Source organism: Dysidea avara, chromosome 10, assembly GCF_963678975.1.
Source record: "Dysidea avara chromosome 10, odDysAvar1.4, whole genome shotgun sequence".
NCBI classification, from domain to species: domain Eukaryota; kingdom Metazoa; phylum Porifera; class Demospongiae; order Dictyoceratida; family Dysideidae; genus Dysidea; species Dysidea avara.
In genome coordinates, this window is record NC_089281.1 from 2,353,031 (window position 1) to 2,376,238 (window position 23,208).

Genomic DNA, 23,208 nt, shown 5'->3' on the forward strand with positions numbered 1-23,208 from the left:
ATGAAGAGTATTACCATAGAAACGGTTTCTTTAACAACAGAGCCGTGTTGAGTACAGACGATTGCGCGATCTTTGCAACAAAAACCGTCAAGCGAAAACCGAAAACGTGATCCATTTGCTTTGAAAGGTGCCGAATTACGTAACAAGCTCACGTTTCCATTGACTTCCTGTGTTGCATAGATTCCGCAATCGTCTGTAGTTGAAAGCGGTTTGCTTCTCTGAGGAATTGTTGTGCTTAAAAGGTGATACTAAAGTGTTTACTTGTTTGTGAATAATTACTGGACGTTCACTATCTCGTTCATTGTTTCTTCAGGTACTGGCTCCAATGGAAGTCACCACTGCTCGTCAGGGTTTAGGCGCCTTATCGTGACAGGGCAGAAATAGTTCAAGACTCGGGGAAAGAGAATAAAATTCGGCGGACTCAGTCGTATATATCACTGCCGGACAGCAAGTATTCAGCCCATCCAAGCTCACCGCTAGCTACTAGTATTCAGTGTGTAAGAAGTTGAAGACTTGAGAGAGGAGAGGAAAGCCACCTAGCTTAAACATGGCGTACATATCATGTCCGTCTCACTCTGCTTTCAGCCTTTACCGCGTTAGAATCTGGACACAATGATATTGCCTGGTAAGGTCAGTAGCCGGATCATTGTCAGTGTCTTTACATAATTACATGCAGATTCACTGGAATTAACTAGTAAGATGTATCGTCTGCAGTTAACAAGAATCTCTTCATGATACAATGTACATTGTGTGTCTTCGACCTCATCAACTTTCCAAGTTAATCTTGACCTGTAAGGAGATAATGTTTATAGTTACGTAAGCACATATTTACTTTTTTAGCACGGTTACCTCAATGTCACTGAGAACATAGAATTTAAACAACATCCAGTAAGTGTGTTAACATACAGTGACTGTACATCAATTTGTAAACATAAATTACAGGTGCCACAAGAAATCAGTGAACAAATAGACAAACAAAATGATGAATTCCAGGTAGCAAATAAGTGCTGTTTTATGTGATAGCAACTGTGCTTATTTTAGTTTACACTATACCAATGCTGCTGGTCTAGCAGAATTGTTTATACAACTTTGTTGGCAACTGCGTGTGACGTACCTTCAGCTATACAGGTAACAAGTATGTGATTGTCGAATATTTCTTTACTATACTGCTATTTACTACAGCTGATAACATGTCATGTGGCAGGCAGTGACTCCAGTGAAGTGGCAGTGAAGTATCGTTTGCTGATGATGAAGCCTTGCTACTGATCTCTTTTTTCAGTGACTTTCCAATATTATAAAGCTGGATTTTGTAAACATTTTGTTAACATTCTTTTTTTGCTATATGTCTTTAACATCATTTGAGATTTTATACGGAGTTATTTGCAGAATTTCATGGAGTAAAGGAAACACCTTGCATGCTTATGTGAACTCTCCTAGAGTAACTAAAACTCCCTACAATAGATTTTTCAAAGGGTTCCTGTTACTCCTTTGCAGGGTGTTAGTTACTCTCCACAAAAATATAGGGGTGTTAAATCCTCCCTACACTGGGAACTCCCCTAGGGGAGTAATGGTTACTCCTTATTCTTAACAGTGTATAGCTAGCTAACAAGTACGAAACTTGAAACATGGACACAAATACAAAACAAATGCAACTACTTTAAGGTAACTAATTACAAAGATGATTGAATGAAAATAGAAAAAAATGACTGTTGTTAATAGTAACAGTAAAATTCTCATCATTAGGTAATCCATTCCATCACTGTGAGGTCCTGCAATGAAAATGTCTCTGTGAAAATGTTAAATGGTGTTTAAGCAGATTAGTACAGAAAGAGCGTGCTCTAGTATTATGGTGTCCCTACTTCAGTCATGACTATATACATACTATTGCCAGGCTGTATATGACTGAAGTAGGAATTAAATGTCAACTAATAGTCTAGTACCATTGTTTCATTGTCCTTTATTTCTATGAAAACTTTGTAGAGATCATACAAATAAAAAGCAATGCACACCTGCAGCAGCTATACTATTAGTTAATACTTTAGTTATATACATACAGGCTGTCAATATAGCCATGACTGAAGATTAATGTCCACTAGTAAATTTCCTGTTTCCTGCCCAGATCAGCTATTTTCTAATAAAGCAGTCATCATACTCATAATCCAATAGAGCAATCATGATCACTCATGAGCATGCACACAGAGTGCAAAAAAGCAATCTATGCCAACACTATAGTACTGATGTTAGGAATAACTATGCATAAACATGTAATAATGTAATAGAGTGTATCAAGGTTGCAAGGATTCTGTACCTATTACGAAGCTCATATGTCTGGTCTCCTCTGTATTTATAGTGTATATTGCATAACTAACAGATTAACAAATCCTTATTGCAGTGCCTAAATAACACTACACACATAAGAAACCTGCATGACTCCTATGTTATATATCAGTGGTGAAGTAAGTATTTTGAGAGGGGGCTGACTTTTTGTGATACCATGATCCTAACTACAAAACACTAGCTATGGGTGACAGGAAAGGAAACTCATCCAAAATGATGCTTATACAAAGCTTACAATATGAGTGCATACAAAGCTAGCTGAGATAGGTTATTTGGGTGTACACACCCATGCAGATAAAAATTATTCCCTTTGAAATTAAATTTGTAAGTGATTTCAACAGTTTATATCGACTGTTGTATTAGAGTGGCTGCTCTCTATTAGGGTATCTCAACTTCAGTGTACACTGTAAAGAATCAAGTGTGCCCTGTGACACTAAAACAGCACACTTTGGTGTCACAGACACGCTTCATTTTTTAATTGCACAATTTTTATTATGCAGCTATAGGGGATGATAAGGCCTCAAGATATGCTATACATTCATGAAGCACAAGTTACTGCATGCACATAAGTATCTATCTAAAATGCTCAAAATGTATATCATTATGCAACGGTAATATTTAAGGCATGTATAGCTGATCACACACGTTGCAGACCAACACAGCCATCTAAAATAAATTTCAAAATTACGTATATACACAGCAAAGTTACATGCTATAGCCTATGGTATTCAACATTTCCTTGTGCAGAAAAGATAATTAGTTATTATATATACCTGTCTAAAAGGAACAATGTTTACACAGCCATTGATTGCCACACGATAGTACACTCAATTTACATGGTCACAGAATCACAAGGCATGTTGTTCATATACATATATATATATATATATTCCTGCCTGTACTATGGCACTTACCAGACTAAAGAAAATTCAAGTATAATAGAATTCAAATATCAACTCTGAGTCAAGATCGACACTAATCCATGCATTTACTGTAGCTTATATGTAACTATTGCTTGAGCCATGAAACATTCAGAAACATAAACATTTTACCTTAATCCATTCACAGCTAAATACTTGTAAGGTGTACCATTCAGAGACTTGGCTAGTCAGTAAGACTGATTTCCTTAGCCTTATCTTTGAAGATGAACTAGTTATTTACCTTTTACTGTGAAATTTTAACAAGTTACATTTTATCACTGCACATGCAATTTTAACACTACAAATCTATGCAGTGTTAAGGCCTGATTTTAGGCCTTGTGGCTTGCTGTAAGCCTGTTATAATAATTTTCATATACCTGTATATTTCATTATTACAAATATTTCATCGCTAGCTACAAAATTTTAATAACTTCCTGTCCTCACCAGTGTTGACAGGAAACAGGGACTGATAAATGTTGGCCTAAAGACCTATATTGATAATTTATTTCTATGATCCCTACTCAAATATAAAAATTTCAAATTTTGTAGCTAAATATGCACGTAACAATTTAGCATGACACTTCCTCAAATTTACTAAGTATACTGACTTGAACACGTACAATCTATGGAAAATCTGGCTTCAAAATCATCAAGTCAGGAAGAGTTCCAACTGACTGTAAGCTCAAGGATGGTATGTACAATCATATATGTATGTAGCAAAGTATATAATACATTTTACTGAAATAGAACAATTAATTATAAGTGTGTATTCATGTGATACATAAAGTTGTTTAACAACTGCAAATTAACCTATAGAACAGCTATATAGCACTATGCTACTTGAAATGATAGGAATAAATGGGACAGATTCAGTTTGAATGCACTTACATGGCTACAAAGAAGCTATACTGATCAATAATTCAATACAATGTTATGTAAATAAGCCTATCCATGCAGTCCTGGTGTACAAAAGCTTTTCATCATAGTTTACTCCTCCAATTACAATGATTTGATTATCAGCAATATTTACAGTAGATGGTGCATCAGTTCCTGAAGGAGTATGACCAATGACATCCCAGCTATGGCTAGTTTTGTTAAGTATATAAACATCGGATATTGAGCCTTCGGATCCAGATGAATCCACCCCACCAATCAAGACAATATCTGTACCAAACAGAGTAGCAGGAGCTGGACGACAATACGGAGTAAGATTTTCAGAATTCCATTTCAGTTGATGGCTTGAAAGAGTGTCTAAAGTAGCACTGAAGACTTTTGGAGAATATCTACCATCTTTATCAAATCCTCCCAGCAAATAAAGAACATCATTTAACACAACGGATTGCAACCAGAAATGTGGTTTTGGCAAGTCTTCACAAACATACCATTGGCTGGTAGTGCTATTGAATAGTTCAGTAGAATCCAGCACCATTTCAACATAATTAATTCCTCCCACAATCAGCAGCACTGCTTGATGGACAGAAGCTGTTGCACAATACCTGAAACATCAGTAAACCAACATGGTGATTTCACTTTTTTTAAATCAACAAAAATTGTAATAGTGTAAAAATAATTTTAAAATTAAAACATGGGAATAGAGATTGCTAAGAAACAAGAGTCAAACAAACCAGCATGTTCAACACACAGAGATCTCTATTTGGACTCAAATACAGAAACATTCTCAGTACTTATCTGACCCTGATTTAACACCAAGATATATGATCAAGGTACATAAAGTAACAAAACAACAACAACAACTTAAGGATCAAAAATATATTGATCTACTACTAAGACTGCGTACATATATGCATGGACATGAAGAAAGACATAGGAAGAAACGTTATCCCCAAAAAGTACTCACATTTTGCTCTAGCCTTTCGACTACATATTTACTGGTGGACCTAAATTTCTTCCAAATTAACTTCTAAGGCTTTTTTTAAGGTTGGAAAAGGTTTCTAAGGTAGTGTTTAGTTGAGTGTTCTATTAGGATTTTGGTAAAAACACAGGCGATCTCTATTATGAGCTTTTCATTCACTAAGACATGAATAGTATAAGTTATGTAAACAATAGTTACCTTGCCTGGATCATATTATTGCATTTCTTCAGCTGATTGTTGCATAATATAAACATTTTTTTACTAACTTTGTCAGTACAATCTTTTCCACCAACAACAACCAAATTCTCATTAAGCGACGCCAAGGAAAAGTAACAGTACTTAGTGATGATTGGAGAAGTCCAATTGTTTTCTGATACATTGTATACATCTATGTGATATATTGGTATTTTGAGGTTACTGTCACCACCACCTATGTAAACTTTTCCATCCAGAAATACTGCTGTGTGTGCTGAATGACCCACTGGAGCAGGAGCTACCTCAGTCCATTGAATTTTCACTTTTCTGTGAAGCGGATTATTGGTAGTAGACTGCTTCACAATCCGATGCTGCTAAAACACCAACAAAACTTGTAAATGCATTAATTAACCAACCCTAATTACTGAAATATTAACACACTTTAAATACTCTAAGTATTTAAACTGCACTCACCTTTCTCTCAGTTTTCAACTGTACTATTTCATCCTATAAAGTGTTATTTTCTTGTTGTAATTCCCTGTAGTTTACTGACATCTCCTCCAATTGGGTTGTCAGTGAAGTTATCTAATAATAATAATTATGATTAAAATGGGGGGGGGGGACTATGTGCATTTCATTAGATATCTCAAATTATCCAAATAGCTAGTGTTGTGTTGCTGACTTTTGAGTTTGTTGCTAATACTGTTATTTAGTGTTTTTCGTTGGCCTGTGAGCTACATTAATAGCTACTTGTCCATCATATAAAAGTCAGTCACACTATCAGTAAATGTTCATAATCTATCTCTAGTCATAGAACTAACTGGTAGGACTAGTTTGGCTAGTTTTAGTGGTTTACAATGTCACACACATGATAATTTGTGCTATCTGAGCGGGATTGCTTTTGTGACGTTCCTTTAAATATCTGTACTGTATTTGCCCAAATGTACTGTATGTATATTTGCCGCACTGTATGACTCACACAGTACAGTTATGTAGCTTACTGTATGGAAAATATAGTACTCATCAACACTTTGATCTTCCCATGCAAAGTACATAGTAATCAACTTTCACTTTACAAGTATAAGAAAAATTAAGAATTTTAAAAGTAGGGATCAACTAGAATATAGTACACCAATAAAAAGTAAGCTTTGAGTTAAAGATGAATTGATGTAGCTTTGGTAAGAAGACACCATCAATTTTTTCATTGAACATAGACTGTAATTTTGTACATAGATTGGTGTACTGATATTCTACAATTGATTTAATTGATTGATTTATACGTCTTATGGTTTAAGACAAGTGTACAGGGATCTAGATGCAGGGGTACCAAGAAGCTGTAAAGCAGCTGGAGCCCTGGCAAGGCAAACACACACACGCAAAAGAGAAACAAGACACACACATACATCAATTGATATAGTTAAATTAATTTAACAGATCTGACAGATCCCATAGTTCTAAGGAGCGAGAATTGAAAATTCTGTATGAGCAGGATATTGCAATTCTGGAAGTTTGATTAATAGCTCTGAATGGTAACTTGAGATACATTGATCAGTGTCGCAGGTGTAAAGTGCCCTAAGCAACCTGCAACAAGCTGGGCATACAGCTGCAAGCCAGTACATCAGTGTTCAAAGAATGAAATACCTTAGTAGCTACAAAGAACTTACAGAGCAAGGCAGTGCATTAAGAAATGCAAGCGATTAAACCATGCCAGTACGTGCCCATTCTACTTTGCTAAGAAGACTTCTCATCCACCTGTCATCTGGAACAGTCAGTTGAACTCAAACACACACAATTAACAGTGTTCATAGAATGAAATAACTTAGTACAACTTATGGCACAGCAAAGCAGACTTAAGCAGTGTGATACAGGTTTTGACAATTGAATTTGTTGCTTTGGCAATTGAATTCATCGTCACTTCAGCAAATGAGTTCGCCCCCTGGCAATTGAATTTGTCACTTTGGAAATTAAATTCATCACTTTGGCATTAGAATTTGTCCATAACAAGATTGGCAGCTGGAGAAAACACGAAAACAAGATGTAGCAGCTACTACAAGACCTTGTTCATCAAGTACAACTGTAGTAAACAACTCTTACAATTGTACATACTGTGGTTGGTGAAAAGGCACATCGGGAAAGCAACGTCAAACAGTGAAAAAGCAAGCCCATAGCTATATCCATTGTCGAGTTATGCTTGGCTGAAAAATTCTGTTACATAGAAAATTTTTAAAATTCCATAGAAACTTTATGGAAGGGTTTGGAGCTGATCTGAAGACATTTTTGTGTTTGGCTATGCCCAACCAATACTGCCAAATTGAAGCTGGTTTTAGGGTGATATTTTTGGCTGGAAAAGTCCAGTTCTGCATGATCCCTACTATAGTATACAGTACTACCATACTGCATGATACTACCATACTGTATGATAAGGTAGAAAATTAAGTGAGGTCAGCAACTAACAGCATTGGCTGAGTGGTTTTATATTTTCTTATCTAATACTCTCACTACTTTCAAATCACAAAAAAAATTTGCACTACAATAAGTCGGCCTATAATTATTTCTGTAAGTAGTTTTCTCCGAAGGCATGACAAAAATTGTACCTGTAATTTTTAAAAACTTGGCATTACTTTTACCAATCTGTAACACAAATTGGAAGATAAATACACTGTCATATGTTTTTATACCCTCCAAATTTCAAGAGAACACGATAAAGCTTGTGTGAAGTTATGACAAAAAAAAAAAAAAAAAAAAAAACAGAATATGAAGAAAAACTAAAACAAACCTTGAAGGAATGCCACTAGACCAATTTAGCTCAAATTTGATATATGTAACAAGGGAGGTTACACAGAAAAAAATTCTGTTTCACCATTACTGAGGTATGGATACGTGAAAATCATGTTTTCTTGGTTTCAGCATAATACACTCCTTGGCTGCGTGACACACTATCATGTGTCCTGATAGGGCATGTATTAATGGTGCTGATGTAAATATTTGGGTTTCCAATATAATGTTGTGTAGTAGAATATAGTTTTGTCACTACAAGTTTTAACTTGGGATTAACTGTAAGAGATTGAACTGTTTTATTGTTAGTGTGATTTTTGTAATGGTGATTTTTGTAGTTGCATAACTTGTAGAGTAGGCACATTTTGTAGGTGTTGTAATGCTACTTTAGGAATTTTGATTTTGTTGTTGTATACTGTAAGGTTAGGAATTTTTGTTTATTTTTCTGCATGCATGCTTTGTAATATAGGATAGAATTTTGTACATAGTTTTGTACCTATAAATACTTTGAATCAATGAATAAAATTTTAGTTTGTGTTAGTCAAAGCTCATTGAACTATTTACGAGTAAAGTCCAGCGTGACAGAGCTAGCCCCGCTGTGACATTAACATGATAACATACACAATAAGACAAGTCCTCCACTAACAGTATATAGCTGAGAAGATTACGTTTGCATCAAGCATATACAGACTATGTGTCTATGGTAGATTTCTGAGTTGGAAGCCTATAGGGTCTCAATTTCATATTGTTGTAGAAGTATACCTTGACAACCTCGATATCTGGATCATTATTTTTGAAATAACCCTGTAAGGTCCATGCCAAGGCCGAGACAAGTTTCTCTTAGGTCCAGACTTTCTTGGGGAAGTTTGCACCAGCACAATATCTCCAATTGTGAATGGTGTATAAGACACCACAGTAATGTTCCTTATATTTTGTCTGAGCTTTCTGTATTAATACTATTGTGCTAGTTCTTGAGCATGTTTCAATGACAAAGTTAATTCTTTTCAGAAGTCAGTAATATCACCTTCACCATTGGGTGAGGTTGGTAGCAGTGATGCCTCTATGGTGATCTGTAATCAAACCCAAATAACAGATACAATGGCTTCTCTCCATGAGTCATATTATCGTAAGCCCACTAAATTTGCTTGTCCCGTTGCACACCAAGCTTCTCAACTTACTTCTTTAGGATGGCTATTAATGTACGGTTAAATCTCTCAACCATCCCATCACATTATGGATGGTATGCTGTTGTGTTGACTTACTGGATGCCTAAGAAACTGCAAACATTTCTTAATCAGGTAAGACAACAAGTTAGTGCCATGATCTGACAGGAGTGTCTCTGGAACACCAAACAAGGGCACAACTTCATCTGCCTTCTGGTCTGGGGCTGGGTAGACCATTGGTCAAGAGGTTTTGGAATACCATTACAAACTTGTTCCCTGAACTTGGAGTCTTAAAACATCTATACCCCAATAATTTGGAAGGGGGTTGGATGAACCTGTATAGTAGTGGCTTGGACTTCCTTCCTTCCCCCTGTAGCTGTACACTGTGGGAAACCCTTGACAACGCTTGTACACTCAGTGTACATTACTTCCCATGCTCGATGAACAACTCTGAGTACAGCAAACAAATGACTTTTGGCAAAACGACCTGCCATTCGACCACTACGGTTCTCCTCCAGAATGCCTTTCTGAATTTTTGGGGACCACTGCACCTTCTTTCCATTGTTCTTAGGGTTTAGAGAATACACTATATTGTTGACAAGTATTGTCTAAAATATCATGCTGCCTGTCTTCCTTTTAACAATGATCTGCACATACCTGGGCATGTGTTCCAATTTCAACAGTCATCCTGGCGGGTTTCTGCCACCAAAGCTCCTCTCAGTAAGTCCAGTAGTGTAGCTATGTAGAATACCTGTTCAGCAACTATTTCAAGGGATAAATTTTCCCATTCAGAAATATGGTTCCAATGTTCTTCACCATTTCTGTAACTTCTGATTATGGTTTGGAGTAGTTGTCTCCCTTGTCCATGGCCAAATTAGGTTTTCTTCTCCAGTTACCATGTTAAAATTAGTTTAGGGCTTGGTAGGACCTCCAATGTGACAAGGTGACTAACAGTACTTATCAACACAGCAATAACAGCATAACTTCATGTCTAAGTGGTAACTAACTAATGTACATGATGTGTATACAATGAAGTGTAGTGTACATCAGTTACAAACATCCAGAGTTAGTAAATGTAGTGTTACATAGACAGTATCGTTGAGCCTTATTAACATCATTGTAGCCATTTTTTAGTCATCACCTTTGATTTTATTGCAACTTTTTAAACCCAGGTTTTTTTGAAGGCCATGCACTGTTTTCTGGTTCAGGGAGAAAACATTCTCTGCAGCTAAGTGGAGTAGTTATCACCTGACTGCTGCTTTATTAGAGTGCCTTGATCTTCTTCACATGTAATAAACTACTAAATGCATGCACTAAATTGATGTTGCTGTCATGTGAGAAACCATTATATGTGACCCCGTCTGGGAAAACTGGTCTATTTACTACTATCGAGAAGTGCCGGTTTTAAGTATTTAGTGTGTTGTAGCTCGCCAATGGTTGAAACTATGTGTACCAAATTTTCACACATTTTACACCAATTCCTTACCTTACAGAGCATCCACTGTACAAGTAGCCAACAGCTAAGTTTTCTGCCATTTTAGATAGTTTCAAAACTAATGTTGACTGTATCAGGTGAGCTCCAAAAGGGGGAGGGAGGCGGGGGCCTAAAAGGAGGGCAAAATGCTGTTTAAAAATTGAAAAGGAAGGCATAGGGATGAATTAGGCCAAGTTATGGGCCATGAAAGGAAATTCATATTACTGGTCTTTATTCAATACCACGGAGCTGTACAGCCACATACAGCTATCCCCACGCTGCCATTAAGGCCCCACACCGCACATACGGATTGCCACTGGGCTTGGGAAAAGCAGCCAGCAAAAGCAAACCACTCAAGTCTAGATTGTGAAATTAACCACTCAAGTCTAGCTGATTTTGATTGTGAAATTAGATGGTTTATTCATGTAGCTTTGTGTTCTTGGTGAAAAATCGAATCTGCTGACATGGGCGATAAGATCAGTTCCCCAGATCCAGTCACATATAAAGGTTAACAATGGGCACTGTTCCATGGTGGATCCTGACTTGAGTAGTCTCTTTCTTTATGTTCATCATTGCAATAAAAAGTACTTAAACAAGAAAAGTGCTTAAACAAGGCGATCACACCTGAAGTCCAAATTTTAATCTTCACTTTAGCCATGCTGGTTTGATTAAGGTGGTTTGGTACAGTTTCCATATGGCTTCACAACAAACAAGAACTATCTGAATGCATGTAATGCAAGTACCAAGTTTAGCACTTCAAAGCTAATACTTCCTTCACACTTGGTACTAGATTTGCTATTAGACACTATTTACCTGATTATATACCATTGTGCCAAGCTACTTTTCTGATCAGGTCTTTAGTTCACACGCTAATTCTACCCATGTCACACAAAGACTTGAAACAGCTTTTTTTTTTTGAATTTGCCACTGCCGGGCAGAGGTGAGTATTAAAAATCAACTTATGCACAATTGCAGCTTCTTTGCTACTGCTTGCCCATCCAAAAATAATTCAACAATTGTACCTTTAAAAACCGGCAGCTAGTTTGAGGCTTGTAAAAATGAGCACACAGTAATCTCATTAAATGCTGTGATGATCTGTGCTTACATTATACAAGTACACAGAAAAATTTGGAATTTTCCACTAGAGTAGGGACCATAGTACATCGATAGAAAGTATCTGAAACAAGCTGGAGTAGTGCACAATAGTAAAACAATATGAAGTGTTATATCCCTACTGTGCATTTCCATTATTATGGTATCTTGAGCACAGTAGGGATATAACACTTCTTATTGTTTTACTGTGATTTAATATTGTGCACTACTCCAGCTTGTTTCAGTACTTTTTATTGATGTGCTATGGTCCCTACTCTGGTGGAAAATTCCAAATTTTTCTGTGTATTTGTTTATTAATTTTTTTTTGTAAATAATTATTATGACTGGTAAACCCACGCATACTGCATCTGGAAATGGCACCACGCCCCCCATATATCAATTATCATCTGAAAAGTGAAGTATCCATTACGCTTCGTTGTCAGTTATGTTCACCCATTAACACATCATTTTGGATCAAGGACTACACCTCTGCAATCCATGCACACCGAAAGAAAGAAATGGTGCCACGTGCCCCAGTTATATCAATTATCATCTGAAAAGTGAAGTATCCATTATGCTTCGTTGTCAGCTATGTTCAATCCGTTACACAGCAGTTTGAATCAAGAACTGTTCGAAAAGCACCTCTGCAATCAAAGTAGCCACTATGAAAAATACGGACGATTTCCGTTACAAAGGGAAGCCATCATGTGCTACCGCCAAATTGATACTTTTTGCTGTCAGCAAAGATGAATGGGACACAAAGGAGGACACTGGTAAGTCAATGAAGAATGTATTGTACATACTGCGGTATGCCAAAAGGCACCTCTCGGGCCGAAGTGACGTTGAACTGTGAAAAAATGAAGCCCGTAGCCTTAGCTGTTATCAAGTTACGCTTGTCTGAAGAAATCAGTCAGTTACTTACTTACTCAGTCAGTAGAAAATTCCGTTAAATAATTCTTTTTTCAAATTTCGCAGCAACTTGTTGAAAGCGTTTCAGGTCAATCTGAAGGCTTGTTTGGGCTTAGTTTTACCTAACCAATACTGTCTCATTGACATCAGGGAAAATTGAGGCTGGTTTTTGGGTGATGTTATTTCATGGGCCACGCCTACTCCTTTATGTATATGTTAAAGCATTGCCGCGAGTGCTATATGACTAATTGCATTACATACCTGCTGTTGCTGTGAATATAAAGTGGATGATGACTCTTGCTCAGCCAGCCATACGATGATACTTTTCCCATCATGACCACCCATCTGACTGCAGGACTCTCTAACTCTTCTAATGGTAATAGACACTTCTGTCACTGATGGGCGCCTTTGAGGGTTGTCATCTAAACAAGATCTAACAAATGGCTTGAGATCTGTAGCACTGCCAATCATCCTTTCCAAGTAGTGTTTACGACGTTCTACCTCTGAGAGCACATTTCTGTCTCCAGTCACAGGATCAAACTGCACCCAGGATGTTGGCTGTGGCCAGACTTCAGTAATAGTAAACAGAACCACTCCACCATAAGAAAATACATCCAATGGTAGACCATATACTGGGTGGTCAGCTTGTGATTCAGGAGGCATGAAATCTGCAGTACCTGGACCTTTAGTCATAGTCTGTGCAGCTCTTTTTTGCATGACTTTAGCAACACCAAGGTCTGTGATCTTGGCTTCAAGAAAAGAGCTTAGTAATATGTTATTAGGAGTGAGGTCACGATGAGCGATTGGAGGATTCCTGGTATGGAGGTACCTTAAACCAAGGCACACTTCATCTAATATGGACAGTTTAACATTCAGTGGAATGTTGCTGTATATATTTGGCAGGTTTTTCAGACTACACTTCATCTTCTCCATTACTATAAGAGGTATTGTACTTGTAGTGGAATAGTACACTCCTACAATAAAAAAGACAGTATAGCATCAGAGTAAAAGCATTGCTATGACTACGTATTTTTAAAAAAGTTACCCGTACTAGTAGGTGTGCTTATCCTTGTTGTCTACACTGATATCACATCGTGTTGCTCTTTTAAACTCAAGTAGTTAGTTTAAGTCACCTCAGATTTCCAAGCTGACCAGTCCAGCTTGCAGCCACATTGCCTTGTAGTCTGGTGCCACCCGCCCTGTAAGGACCCCCCAAAAAGTGGACCCCCCGGTACACTTTTTCTTGAAATATTTGGACCCTTCTGAAATATTTTATCCTCCCTACAAAATTCATTATTAACGCCATTTGCACACGTTCAAAGGGGGGTCCAGATATTTCAGCTGAAATAATCGATCCCCCTGTGTATACTATCCTTGCTCTTACCTGTTGTATTCAGCTACAGGGCTGCCCAGAGAAATTAAGAGGCCCAGGGCAAAGAGTTAAAGTGGGGCCCCAGGGACAAGGAGGTTTCCATTCTGAATCACAACTTCACCCAAGCTGTGAGTTGAAGACTAAAAAAAAAATTTTTTAAAAGTCATTACATGCTGACAATGACAATAGCTACCCCTCACCAACCATATCTCCTTATTTCTAAGCTTGCTACACTGCTCCTCTAAAGAATACTGTGACTGCTTTATTAGAGTATCTAGATCTGACTGCTCTATTAGAGTATCTAGATCTGACTGCTCTATTAGAGTATATCGATCTTTTAAACCGGTATTCAAGGGGCCCTTCATGGGGCCTCCTGGGGCCCCTTTCAAGCTGGGGCCCCTTTCAGGCTGGGGCCCCTTTCAGGCTGGGGCCCCTTTCAGGCTGGGGCCCGGGAAAAAATGCCCCAGTTGTCCCCCCTGTGGGCGGCCCTGTAACCAGCTAACCACTCCAGTTTCTTTCTTAACAAGTGTAAAGTGTCTAACCATTGTATTTCTCTTATGGGCTGCCTCTGCTGACACTTTGCCCACTGCCAACATTAATCCATGCAATGTGATATAAAGTGCCTATTGTGTAACTCCACCTGCCTTTGTACAGCACATGTTTTAATATGGTTGTACCCTGTTGCTATAAGTCAGCAGAGATACACTTACCATCACAATAAGGTGCTGCATGTTCTATCTACAAAACTCATTAAAATGTTTGCTAATTTCATTTGTTGAAGTATAGCTATACCTATGCATAACTACAGAACTTCTGAGCTAGCTGCTGAAGCACCTTAAAGTTAAAGCAATGTAATATACTAACAACGTGCTATCACCCAGATATTATTCAGTATAAAAATGTCATGTAGCTACAGAATTGACTTTCCCTCCGGACTCATCATAATTATAATATCAGCCCTTTCCAGGAAGCAATCCAAAGTAGAGTACCTCCAATTGCTGCAGAGATTTAAAAGTATATAGTTACTATGAGACAACTTGAAATTACTGTACATTGCTTGGCCACTACCAGCCAGTCTCCGTGAACAATCTGCTGAATCAACAGCATCTTCCATGTTGTTTGTTAGGAAGGTGTTGAATGATGCTGCCTGCAATAGATTAATAGATTTCATCTTCTGAAAGAATTTTCATAGCTCAGTTATACAAAGAGTGGGTGGACTCAGCCAATCATACTTATTATAATAACTGTATTTTACTGATGTATGCTAAATTTTAATTTTGTAACCACACCTGTCCACACAGGTCCTTTATGTTGTGGTCCTGTTTGGTCACATGCGCCCAAAGATTTACTTGCCATTTAATCATTTTTCCTTTTTGTAGGAGTAGCTATGCCTGTCAAGTATGGAATCCTCACACCCAACAGAGTATTAAGCAATTAGAATCAGTTCAATTATGTGGTGATCAATTTAATTGTTCTACCCTGAATTAATTTCATTGGACACCACTATTACTGACATACATCCGCCTTCCCTCCTATCTCATCGCATTTTTTTTTTTACCATCCTATCTGTCCATAACATTTTGAACCACCATCATTGCTTAGATGTTGAAAAATATTTTACTCTGTCTTCTGTCCCTACCAGGCAGATCACATTCACATACTATCCGTTGTAAGCAGGCATCGCTTAATTGTTATAGAGTCTCTTTTTGTAAATAGTGTGTTCTTTTGGAATTGTGTACATTAGAAGTTTCTTTGTCTAATCGTATTGTATTGAAGTCTCAGCTGTATTTGTACTTGTGTAATTAATCTTTGTGTAATAAATAATTAAATAAATAGTTTTGCATGTCTTTGTGTACTGAATTATTTTGTACTTAACTATGCTTTGTGTATGGTATAGGCCTATAGCCTTTTGTATTCACCTTGTCATTTTTGTGACTAGACTAATAATAATAATAATAACCAGCAATAATAATACCCTAGCTGTATTCCAAAAAGAAATTAATAGCTATATTATCCTAATTGTATACACAGGAGAATAAATGTTCTCCTACTTCCCTGCGGCTGACCCTTTACTCTGTGATGCATGAACACTAGCTTGCCTTATAGTTAGACACTTTATACGGTATTACACTTGTCACTTTTCTGTATATAGAGACTGTGGTAGTTAGCTGAATGCGGCAAGGATATAGTATAGACAGGGGGATCGAATATTTCAGCTGGACTCCCTTTGAATGAGTGCAAATGGCGTTAATAATGAATTTTGTAAGGGGATAAAATATTTCAGAGGGGGTCCATATATTTCAAACATTTTTGTTCCGGGGGGTCCAAATTTTTCGATATATTTGAACCAGGGGGTCCAATTTTTTGTGACAACCCCTTCACAAACTTTTTGCGAAGTGGCGGATGGCGCCAAACTAATTGCCTTGGTGATCTGGCTTAGTCTCGTGCAGCCAGACTGCTTTTTTTCCTTTTGTGTGTGGGTGGGGAAAAAAGGGTCTGGTGAACACAGCATAGCACTGTTGTACTGACAGTCGACAGATTCTAGGGATTGTTGAACAATTTCTGGCCGAAAGAAAGAATGATATCAACACAAGACTACATCATTTATGCGGTGACCTTGTGTCAAAACATAGATAATAATTATATAGCATATATAGCTACCTCCGGACAGAGGTTATATATTATCTATGGTCAAAGGTTATCAATAATATACTGTGTTTGCAAATCATCTTTAGCAACAGCGATAGGGAAAAACCGACACAAAAAACTAAATGGTGGAAAGTTCAACAATGGTAAAGCTACTTTGGCTGCATGTGTCCAGCAGTGCTGTGAAGTTGCATTATTTGTATTTGTAACTCGTGTATGGAAATGCTTAAAAAGATTGCAACATTATAGAAGGACCTCGAGGCATTTAAGCATGATATAGCAAACAATTTTCAATGGAGTCAGCTCTACGAGTTCCAGTGATGGCCGTTATCAAACATACCGACAATACTGGTATCTTCCGCACCTCCAAAGCATACTGATCAAAATGTTGCCACACCTAGAAACCATCAGAGAAGTTTTGATATAGAAGGTTTGAAAATCACTCCAATTTCCCTTGATACGTCCTTTATCACTTTGCCTAAATCCATGATTAATTTTGACACAAGATCACCTTCGACACAACGTCACCGCATAAATGACGCGAGCTTGAGTTATTATGAGATCGATGTCATCTTTTCTTCCAGCCAGAAACAGTTCAACAATCCCCAGAATCTGTCGACTGCCAGAACAACAGTGCTATAGGCTATGTTCACCAGACCCTTTTTTCTCCACCCACACACAAAAGACAAAAAAAGCGGTCTGGCTGCACAAAACTAGGTCTGGCTGGTATTTGAGTGCCTGTGCCAAATTTGCATGATTGATCCATTTAACCACATTTCCCTACTTTCGGGATTTGATTTGATCTAGTTGTGGCCTCCAGCGGGCCTACAAGATACAACCAGATCATAACCGGATATCGTTACTGAGCCGGTATCCCATGCCATCCAGCAAAATACAGGGTAGGTAGCTAGCAAGAGGTTCTTGGTCGGCAACCAGATTGTAGTGTAACGGACTGAACGCTACAATAGATGCATACACAATTATTATATTTAGGCTCTTTATGCTCACATGTACTAACATGAGGTCTCGTGATGTCATACACATTTGATTGTATATATTATGATTCTGATGATTGTCTAATAAACCTGAACTATACATGGTGTCAGAAGCGAGAAACGAAAGAACAATGGCTACACTCAACATCGACCCTCCAAAGCAGTTAAACTTCAACGATCCCAACGATTGGCAAAGATGGAAAAAGAGATTTGAACATTTTTGTGACGCATCTGGTCTCTCAGCCGTGGCAGAACAAAGCCAAATAAGTACGCTTCTGTACTCTTTAGGTGATGACGTTTTATTGTCCACAAACATAACGGAGGAGCAACTGAAAAAGTACGACGACGTCCTGGCTAAGTTCGCTGAACACTTCAAAGTTAGACAAAACATCATTTTTGAAAGAGCAAAGTTTAACAAGCGAGTTCAACTGGACGGCGAAAGTTTTGAGCAGTACATTACCGCTGTGTATCATCTAGCTGACACCTGCAATTTTGGAAATCTGAAAGAAGACTTGATTCGCGACAGACTGGTAGTAGGCATCAGAGACCAGGCTCTTTCTCAGCAGTTGCAAATGGATCCTGAGCTAACCCTTGATAAGGCCAAGAAACGTATAAGGCAAAAGGAAGCAGTCCAACAGCAGAGTGACATTCTGAAGGGGAAAATAGACAAATCTGCCAGTGATCTTGAGGGGATTACATACAAGCATAAATCAGTTAAGAAACATGACCTACCCTCGAGCTCTACAGTAATCCATAAGAAATGCACACACTGTGGAAAGGCTCAGCATCCTTGAGAGAAATGCCCTGCAAAAGATGCCACATGTTATAAATGCCGTAAGAGGCGTCATTACAGCAGTATGTGTCTATCAAAGAAGACCACTACAAATTCAGTTCAGGGTACTGACACAATCACTGTCAGTGACAATGATGAGGATGTTGATGACAACTTTCTAGGTACAGTGGACTCAAAGCAGAAAACACAGTGGCTGACTGAGTTAAAGGTGAATGATGTGACCGCTACTTTCAAAATCAATACTGGAGTAGAGGTTTCAGCTATCAGTGAGACCACTTTAAGGCAATTACAGACTGTTCAGTTGAAGAAGCCTACCAGAAATCTTTATGGCCCAGCAATGTCACGCCTGAAAGTAACAGGACAGTTCACAGCCAATTTAGCTTACAAGCATACTTCCTGCAAGCAAACTGTAATTGTAGTGAAAGCCCTCAAGCAGAATCTATTGGGACTGCCTGCCATCACTTCCCTGAACCTGATTTTCAGACTAAACTCTGTTGACCTCAACTCTACAAATGTTCAGAAGCTCTACCCTCAGTTATTTCAAGGACTTGGAACTTTAGGGGATGAGTATGAGGTATCACTGAAGGATGATGCCAAGCCAATTGCTCTTCATACAGCTAGAAATGTGCCGCTTCCATTACGTAGCAAAGTGCGTGATGAATTGAAACATATGGAATCAATGAGTGTTATTCCCCCTGTGAGTAAACCTTTACCATGGTGTTCCGGCATGGTTGTTGTCCCGAAGCCGTATGGACAAGTCAGAATCTGTGTAGATCTCAAACATTTAAATCAGAACGTTCAACAAGAGTTTCACCCCTTACCCTGTGTCGAGGAGACTTTAGTGTAGCTGACAGGAGTGCGAGTATTTATAAAGCTAGATACTAACAGTGGGTTCTGGCAGATCCCACTTGCCAGAAACTCACGTCTTCTAACTACGTTTATAACTCCCTTTGGAAGGTATTGTGTCCACAAACTACCCTTCGGTATAACTAGTGCTCCTGAACTTTTTCAGTGACGCATGAGCTCTGTATTGACTGGATTGTCAGGTGTAGTTTGTTTAATGGACAATATCCTTGTGTTTGGTATGAATCAGATGAACATTGGGAAGCAGTCTTGAAATGACTAGTCTCAGCTGGTGTTGCACTCAATACCAATAAATGCGAATTTTCTAAATCTGAACTCAAGTTCCTTGGACACATTGTCAATCAACATGGAATACAAGCTGACCCAGACAAGACAAAAGCAAGCTTAAAGATGTAACTACCAAAAAATATTTCAGAGATGCGATGATTTGTTGGCATGACGAATCAACTATTGAAGTTTGTCCCATGTAGAGCAGAGTTGATGAAACTACTGACAGAATTGCTCAGTTCTAAACAAGTTTTCCAGTGGGGACCAAGCCAGAGTAAAGCCTTTGCAGACATTAAAGAGAAATTGACGAACGCTCCACTTCTAGCATTGTATGAACCTCAAGCAGAAACAAAAGTTTCAGCAGATGCTTCATCATTTAGGCTGGGAGCGGTGATCATGCAGAAGGCTCAGGATGACTCTACTTGGAGACCTGTTGCATTCGCTTCACACACAATGACAAACACTGAAGTGCGCTATGCACAGATAGAAAAGGAAGCTCTCGCACTGACATGGGTGTGCGAGAAGTTTTCCACATACCTCATTGGAAAATTGTTCATTCTAGAAATTGATCATAAACCTCTGATCTCCTTGCTTGGACACAAGAATTTGGACAGTTTACCACTTCATATTTTATGTTTCAGATTACGTCTGATGAGATACAGTTTTCATATCATTCATGTTGCAGGAAAGGCTCTTACCACAGCAAATACTCTCTCAAGAGCTCCTTTACAGTTACAGTCCACCGATTCCTGTGAATTACAAGAAGTAGTGGAAGCATATATAACTGCTGTTATTGAAGCTATTCCAGCAAGTACTGACTGCTTAAAACAGATACACCAAGTACAACAGGAAGACTCCACCTTGTCACAAGTACTGAAATATTGCCAAGAAGGTTGGCCAGCCAAACACCACATCAAGGGTCCAGTGAAACAGTACTGGTGTGTACGAAGTGAGTTATGCATACATAATGAACTGTTGTTGTGTGCTGATAGAATTGTCATTCCTACATGTCTTCAGCAGGACGTACGCTGTACTATCACGTATTCACCAGGGACATCAAGGAATTGTCAAATGTAGACTTTGTGCTCGCACATCTGTTTGGGGCCAGGCCTATCTCAGCAAATTAATACAATGATTCAAAACTGCAAAGACTGTTGTCAGAATTTTCAAACACGTTGTGAGCCATCTACACTGTCAAGCCGACCATGGGAGAAGATAGCAACCGATTTGTTCGAGTTGAAGTGCATTACTTATCTATACTACTAGTGGACTACTACTCCAGTTTTATCAAGGTCGTGAAGTTGACAGCTACTACTACGAAGAGTGTCATTTCAGCAATGATGCCTATCTTTGCTAGATATGGAATACCAGATGTCATAGTCTCCGACAACGGTCCACAGTACTCGTCCCGAGAATTTGGTGAATTTGCAAAGAATTTTAATTTCAAGCACGTCACAAGTAGCCCACATCACCCCCAGGGCAACAGTGAGGCAGAAAGAGCTATCAAAACAGCCAAGAAACTCCTGAAAGGAAACACTGACCCTAATCTTCCTTTATTGGCTTACAGATCAACCCCACTATCTTGGTGTCAATTGTCTCCAGCCCAGTTGCTGATGAGGAGACAGATTCGTTCAACAGTACCAATGTCTTGCTAAATTGCTCAACCCTAAGTGGCCAGATTTACAGAAATTCCACAACTCAGATGAACAGTTTAAGCAGGCTCAGAAGCGTAACTTTGATGAGAGACACAGAGTAACAAACCTGCCAGAGTTTGAGAGTGATGATCCAGTGTTTGTTGCGACTAGACCAGGTACAAACCCTTCACCTGGAACAATTGTACAGAGTACTAGAGACTGGTCATATGAAGTACAAACCCCCTCTGGAGTTGTTAGAAGGAACAGATGTCATCTACATTCTAGACCAGACAAATCCTCTATGGCTCCAATGACTGTCGACAGAAGTGTGGTCCCAGCACAAAGTCCTGTTGCTACTAGAACTAGGACTGCATGGGAAAGCCATACATCCTCCAGACAGACTGAACCTCTAGAGAAAGGGGGATGTAGTGTAACGGACTGAACACTATAATAGATGCATACACGATTATTATATTTAGGCTCTGTATGCTCACGGCATGTACTCACATGAGGTCTCGTGATATCATACACGTTTGATTGTATATAATAATTATGATTCTGATGATTGTCTAATCATAGATTGTACTCGAATATCTATGGTCTAATAAACCTGAGTTATACGTATACACAGCTGATTGCGTGAATCGCTGATCAGCCCTTTTCATATATAAGCAGCTCAATGAGCTCATCCACTTTAATCGACGTCACGCCCTTATGCCCTGGCACACTGCAGTGACGAGGGGCATAGCCTCTAATATTAAAAAAAACACACAACACAATTGTGACCAACCTAGAAACTGAACAATCGACGGATGACGTAGTGTACTCCAGATCTGACACTCCCGAAGAAAGTCTCTTCTCAACTTTTCAAATTCGTCACCTTGTGCATACTGTTGTAGTAGCAAATGTATCTCCTTTGCGGCACAGAGCGTACCATCGTAGTTGACCTCAAAAACTCTACCATATGCACCTCTACCGATTTCCTGTCCTGTCGGATTTACTCTCAGAGTCGGAATTAGATCGTCAACAACCCTAGCTGTCATTTTGTCAAGCTGATAGACCTAGCTAGCTATAATTAGACTCAGCACACAGCAGGCACCCAACTGGGCATGTACGTATAGGCACACTACTAGGTGCATGTAGCTAAAACGTTTCAACTTCCGGTTAGATTTTATGATTTTTTCCACTGATCATTCGGCCTGACATCCGGCGGCGTGATTTCAAAGTATTTCAAGATAACAACCAGAAGAGAAACCTGTTAAATTCAGAAGGGGAACCACTATTAAATGAAATCACAACAATATCAAATTCAAGGAATTTTTGTCAAATGACAATTAGCTAAGGGTTTTTACAGTGACCAGAGCTGAAGGTCTATGGGCAACTTGTGCTGCTGTCAGTCGAAACGCAAGCGACAAAAAACGGGAGTTTTTACTTGCACGCGCAATTTACGACAAGTCCAAAATGGCGTTTTCGCCGGCCACGCGGACGAGAGAAATGGCGTTCAACCAGTAAATTTCTGGCGTATTTTCGAATAAAAACACTTGAGGAGATGATTTATGGAGACAATTATTAAGTTTATTTAAGCTTGAAACGTGCGGGCTGAAAGTATTTTAGTGTTAGAATTGAACAAGAATTTAACTGCTCCCGATTTCACTTTGCTGTGGATAAACGAAAAAGAGTGCACAAAATCTGAGTCAACGAAAGTGATAAGGTTTGTATAGAGCACGTCTAGTAGCTGTATGAAACTGTATACATTTGTGAAACAAATTTGTACTCTGTTAATATAGAAGAGGTTGTTATTCAGTATCTTGTAATACACAATAAACCATACATCACAGTGTCATAAGGTGATAAAACAACTTTTGTGGATTGCCAAAATGTAAAAACATTTTTGAAAGA

The 23,208-nt window shown here is 38.5% G+C and overlaps 1 protein-coding gene and 1 long non-coding RNA gene across 5 annotated transcripts; one reads left to right on the plus strand and one right to left on the minus strand.

The window, feature by feature from the left end:
* LOC136269026 (uncharacterized) lies at positions 1–1,379 on the plus strand. Of its 3 annotated transcripts, XR_010707193.1 has the most exons (8): positions 1–127; positions 181–242; positions 314–625; positions 677–791; positions 841–888; positions 943–993; positions 1,042–1,128; positions 1,183–1,379. It is a non-coding gene; the product is annotated as an uncharacterized lncRNA (long non-coding RNA). The 3 variants fall into 3 exon arrangements; XR_010707192.1 differs by having other exon boundaries at positions 1–242; positions 314–630; XR_010707191.1 differs by having other exon boundaries at positions 1–242.
* Positions 1,380–3,967: 2,588 nt separating this feature from the next.
* On the minus strand, positions 3,968–22,465 carry LOC136236320 (probable serine/threonine-protein kinase DDB_G0281745). 2 transcript variants are annotated; one of them, XM_066026464.1, is made up of 5 exons: positions 22,100–22,465; positions 13,000–13,712; positions 5,800–5,910; positions 5,329–5,696; positions 3,968–4,753 (listed from the first exon to the last, which is right to left on the minus strand). In XM_066026464.1, the coding sequence occupies exons 1-3, from the start codon at positions 22,350–22,352 to the stop codon at positions 5,833–5,835; spliced, it is 1,044 nt and encodes a 347-aa protein (XP_065882536.1). In that variant the 5' UTR covers positions 22,353–22,465; the 3' UTR covers positions 3,968–4,753; positions 5,329–5,696; positions 5,800–5,832. The 2 variants fall into 2 exon arrangements, with proteins under 2 accessions (XP_065882536.1, XP_065882535.1); XM_066026463.1 differs by having other exon boundaries at positions 5,329–5,699.
* Between the last annotated feature and the right edge of the window lie 743 nt (positions 22,466–23,208).

Coding starts and splice junctions, on each gene's coding strand:
- LOC136236320 (XM_066026464.1), bottom strand. CDS start 22,352: ATGACAGCTAGGGTTGTTGACGATCTAATTCCGACTCTGAGAGTAAAT. Junction 13,713..22,099: donor GTCGATTGTTCAGTTTCTAG/GTTGGTCACAAT, acceptor TTTTTATTGTAG/GAGTGTACTATTCCACTACA. Junction 5,911..12,999: donor TATATTCACAGCAACAGCAG/GTATGTAATGCA, acceptor TATTATTATTAG/ATAACTTCACTGACAACCCA.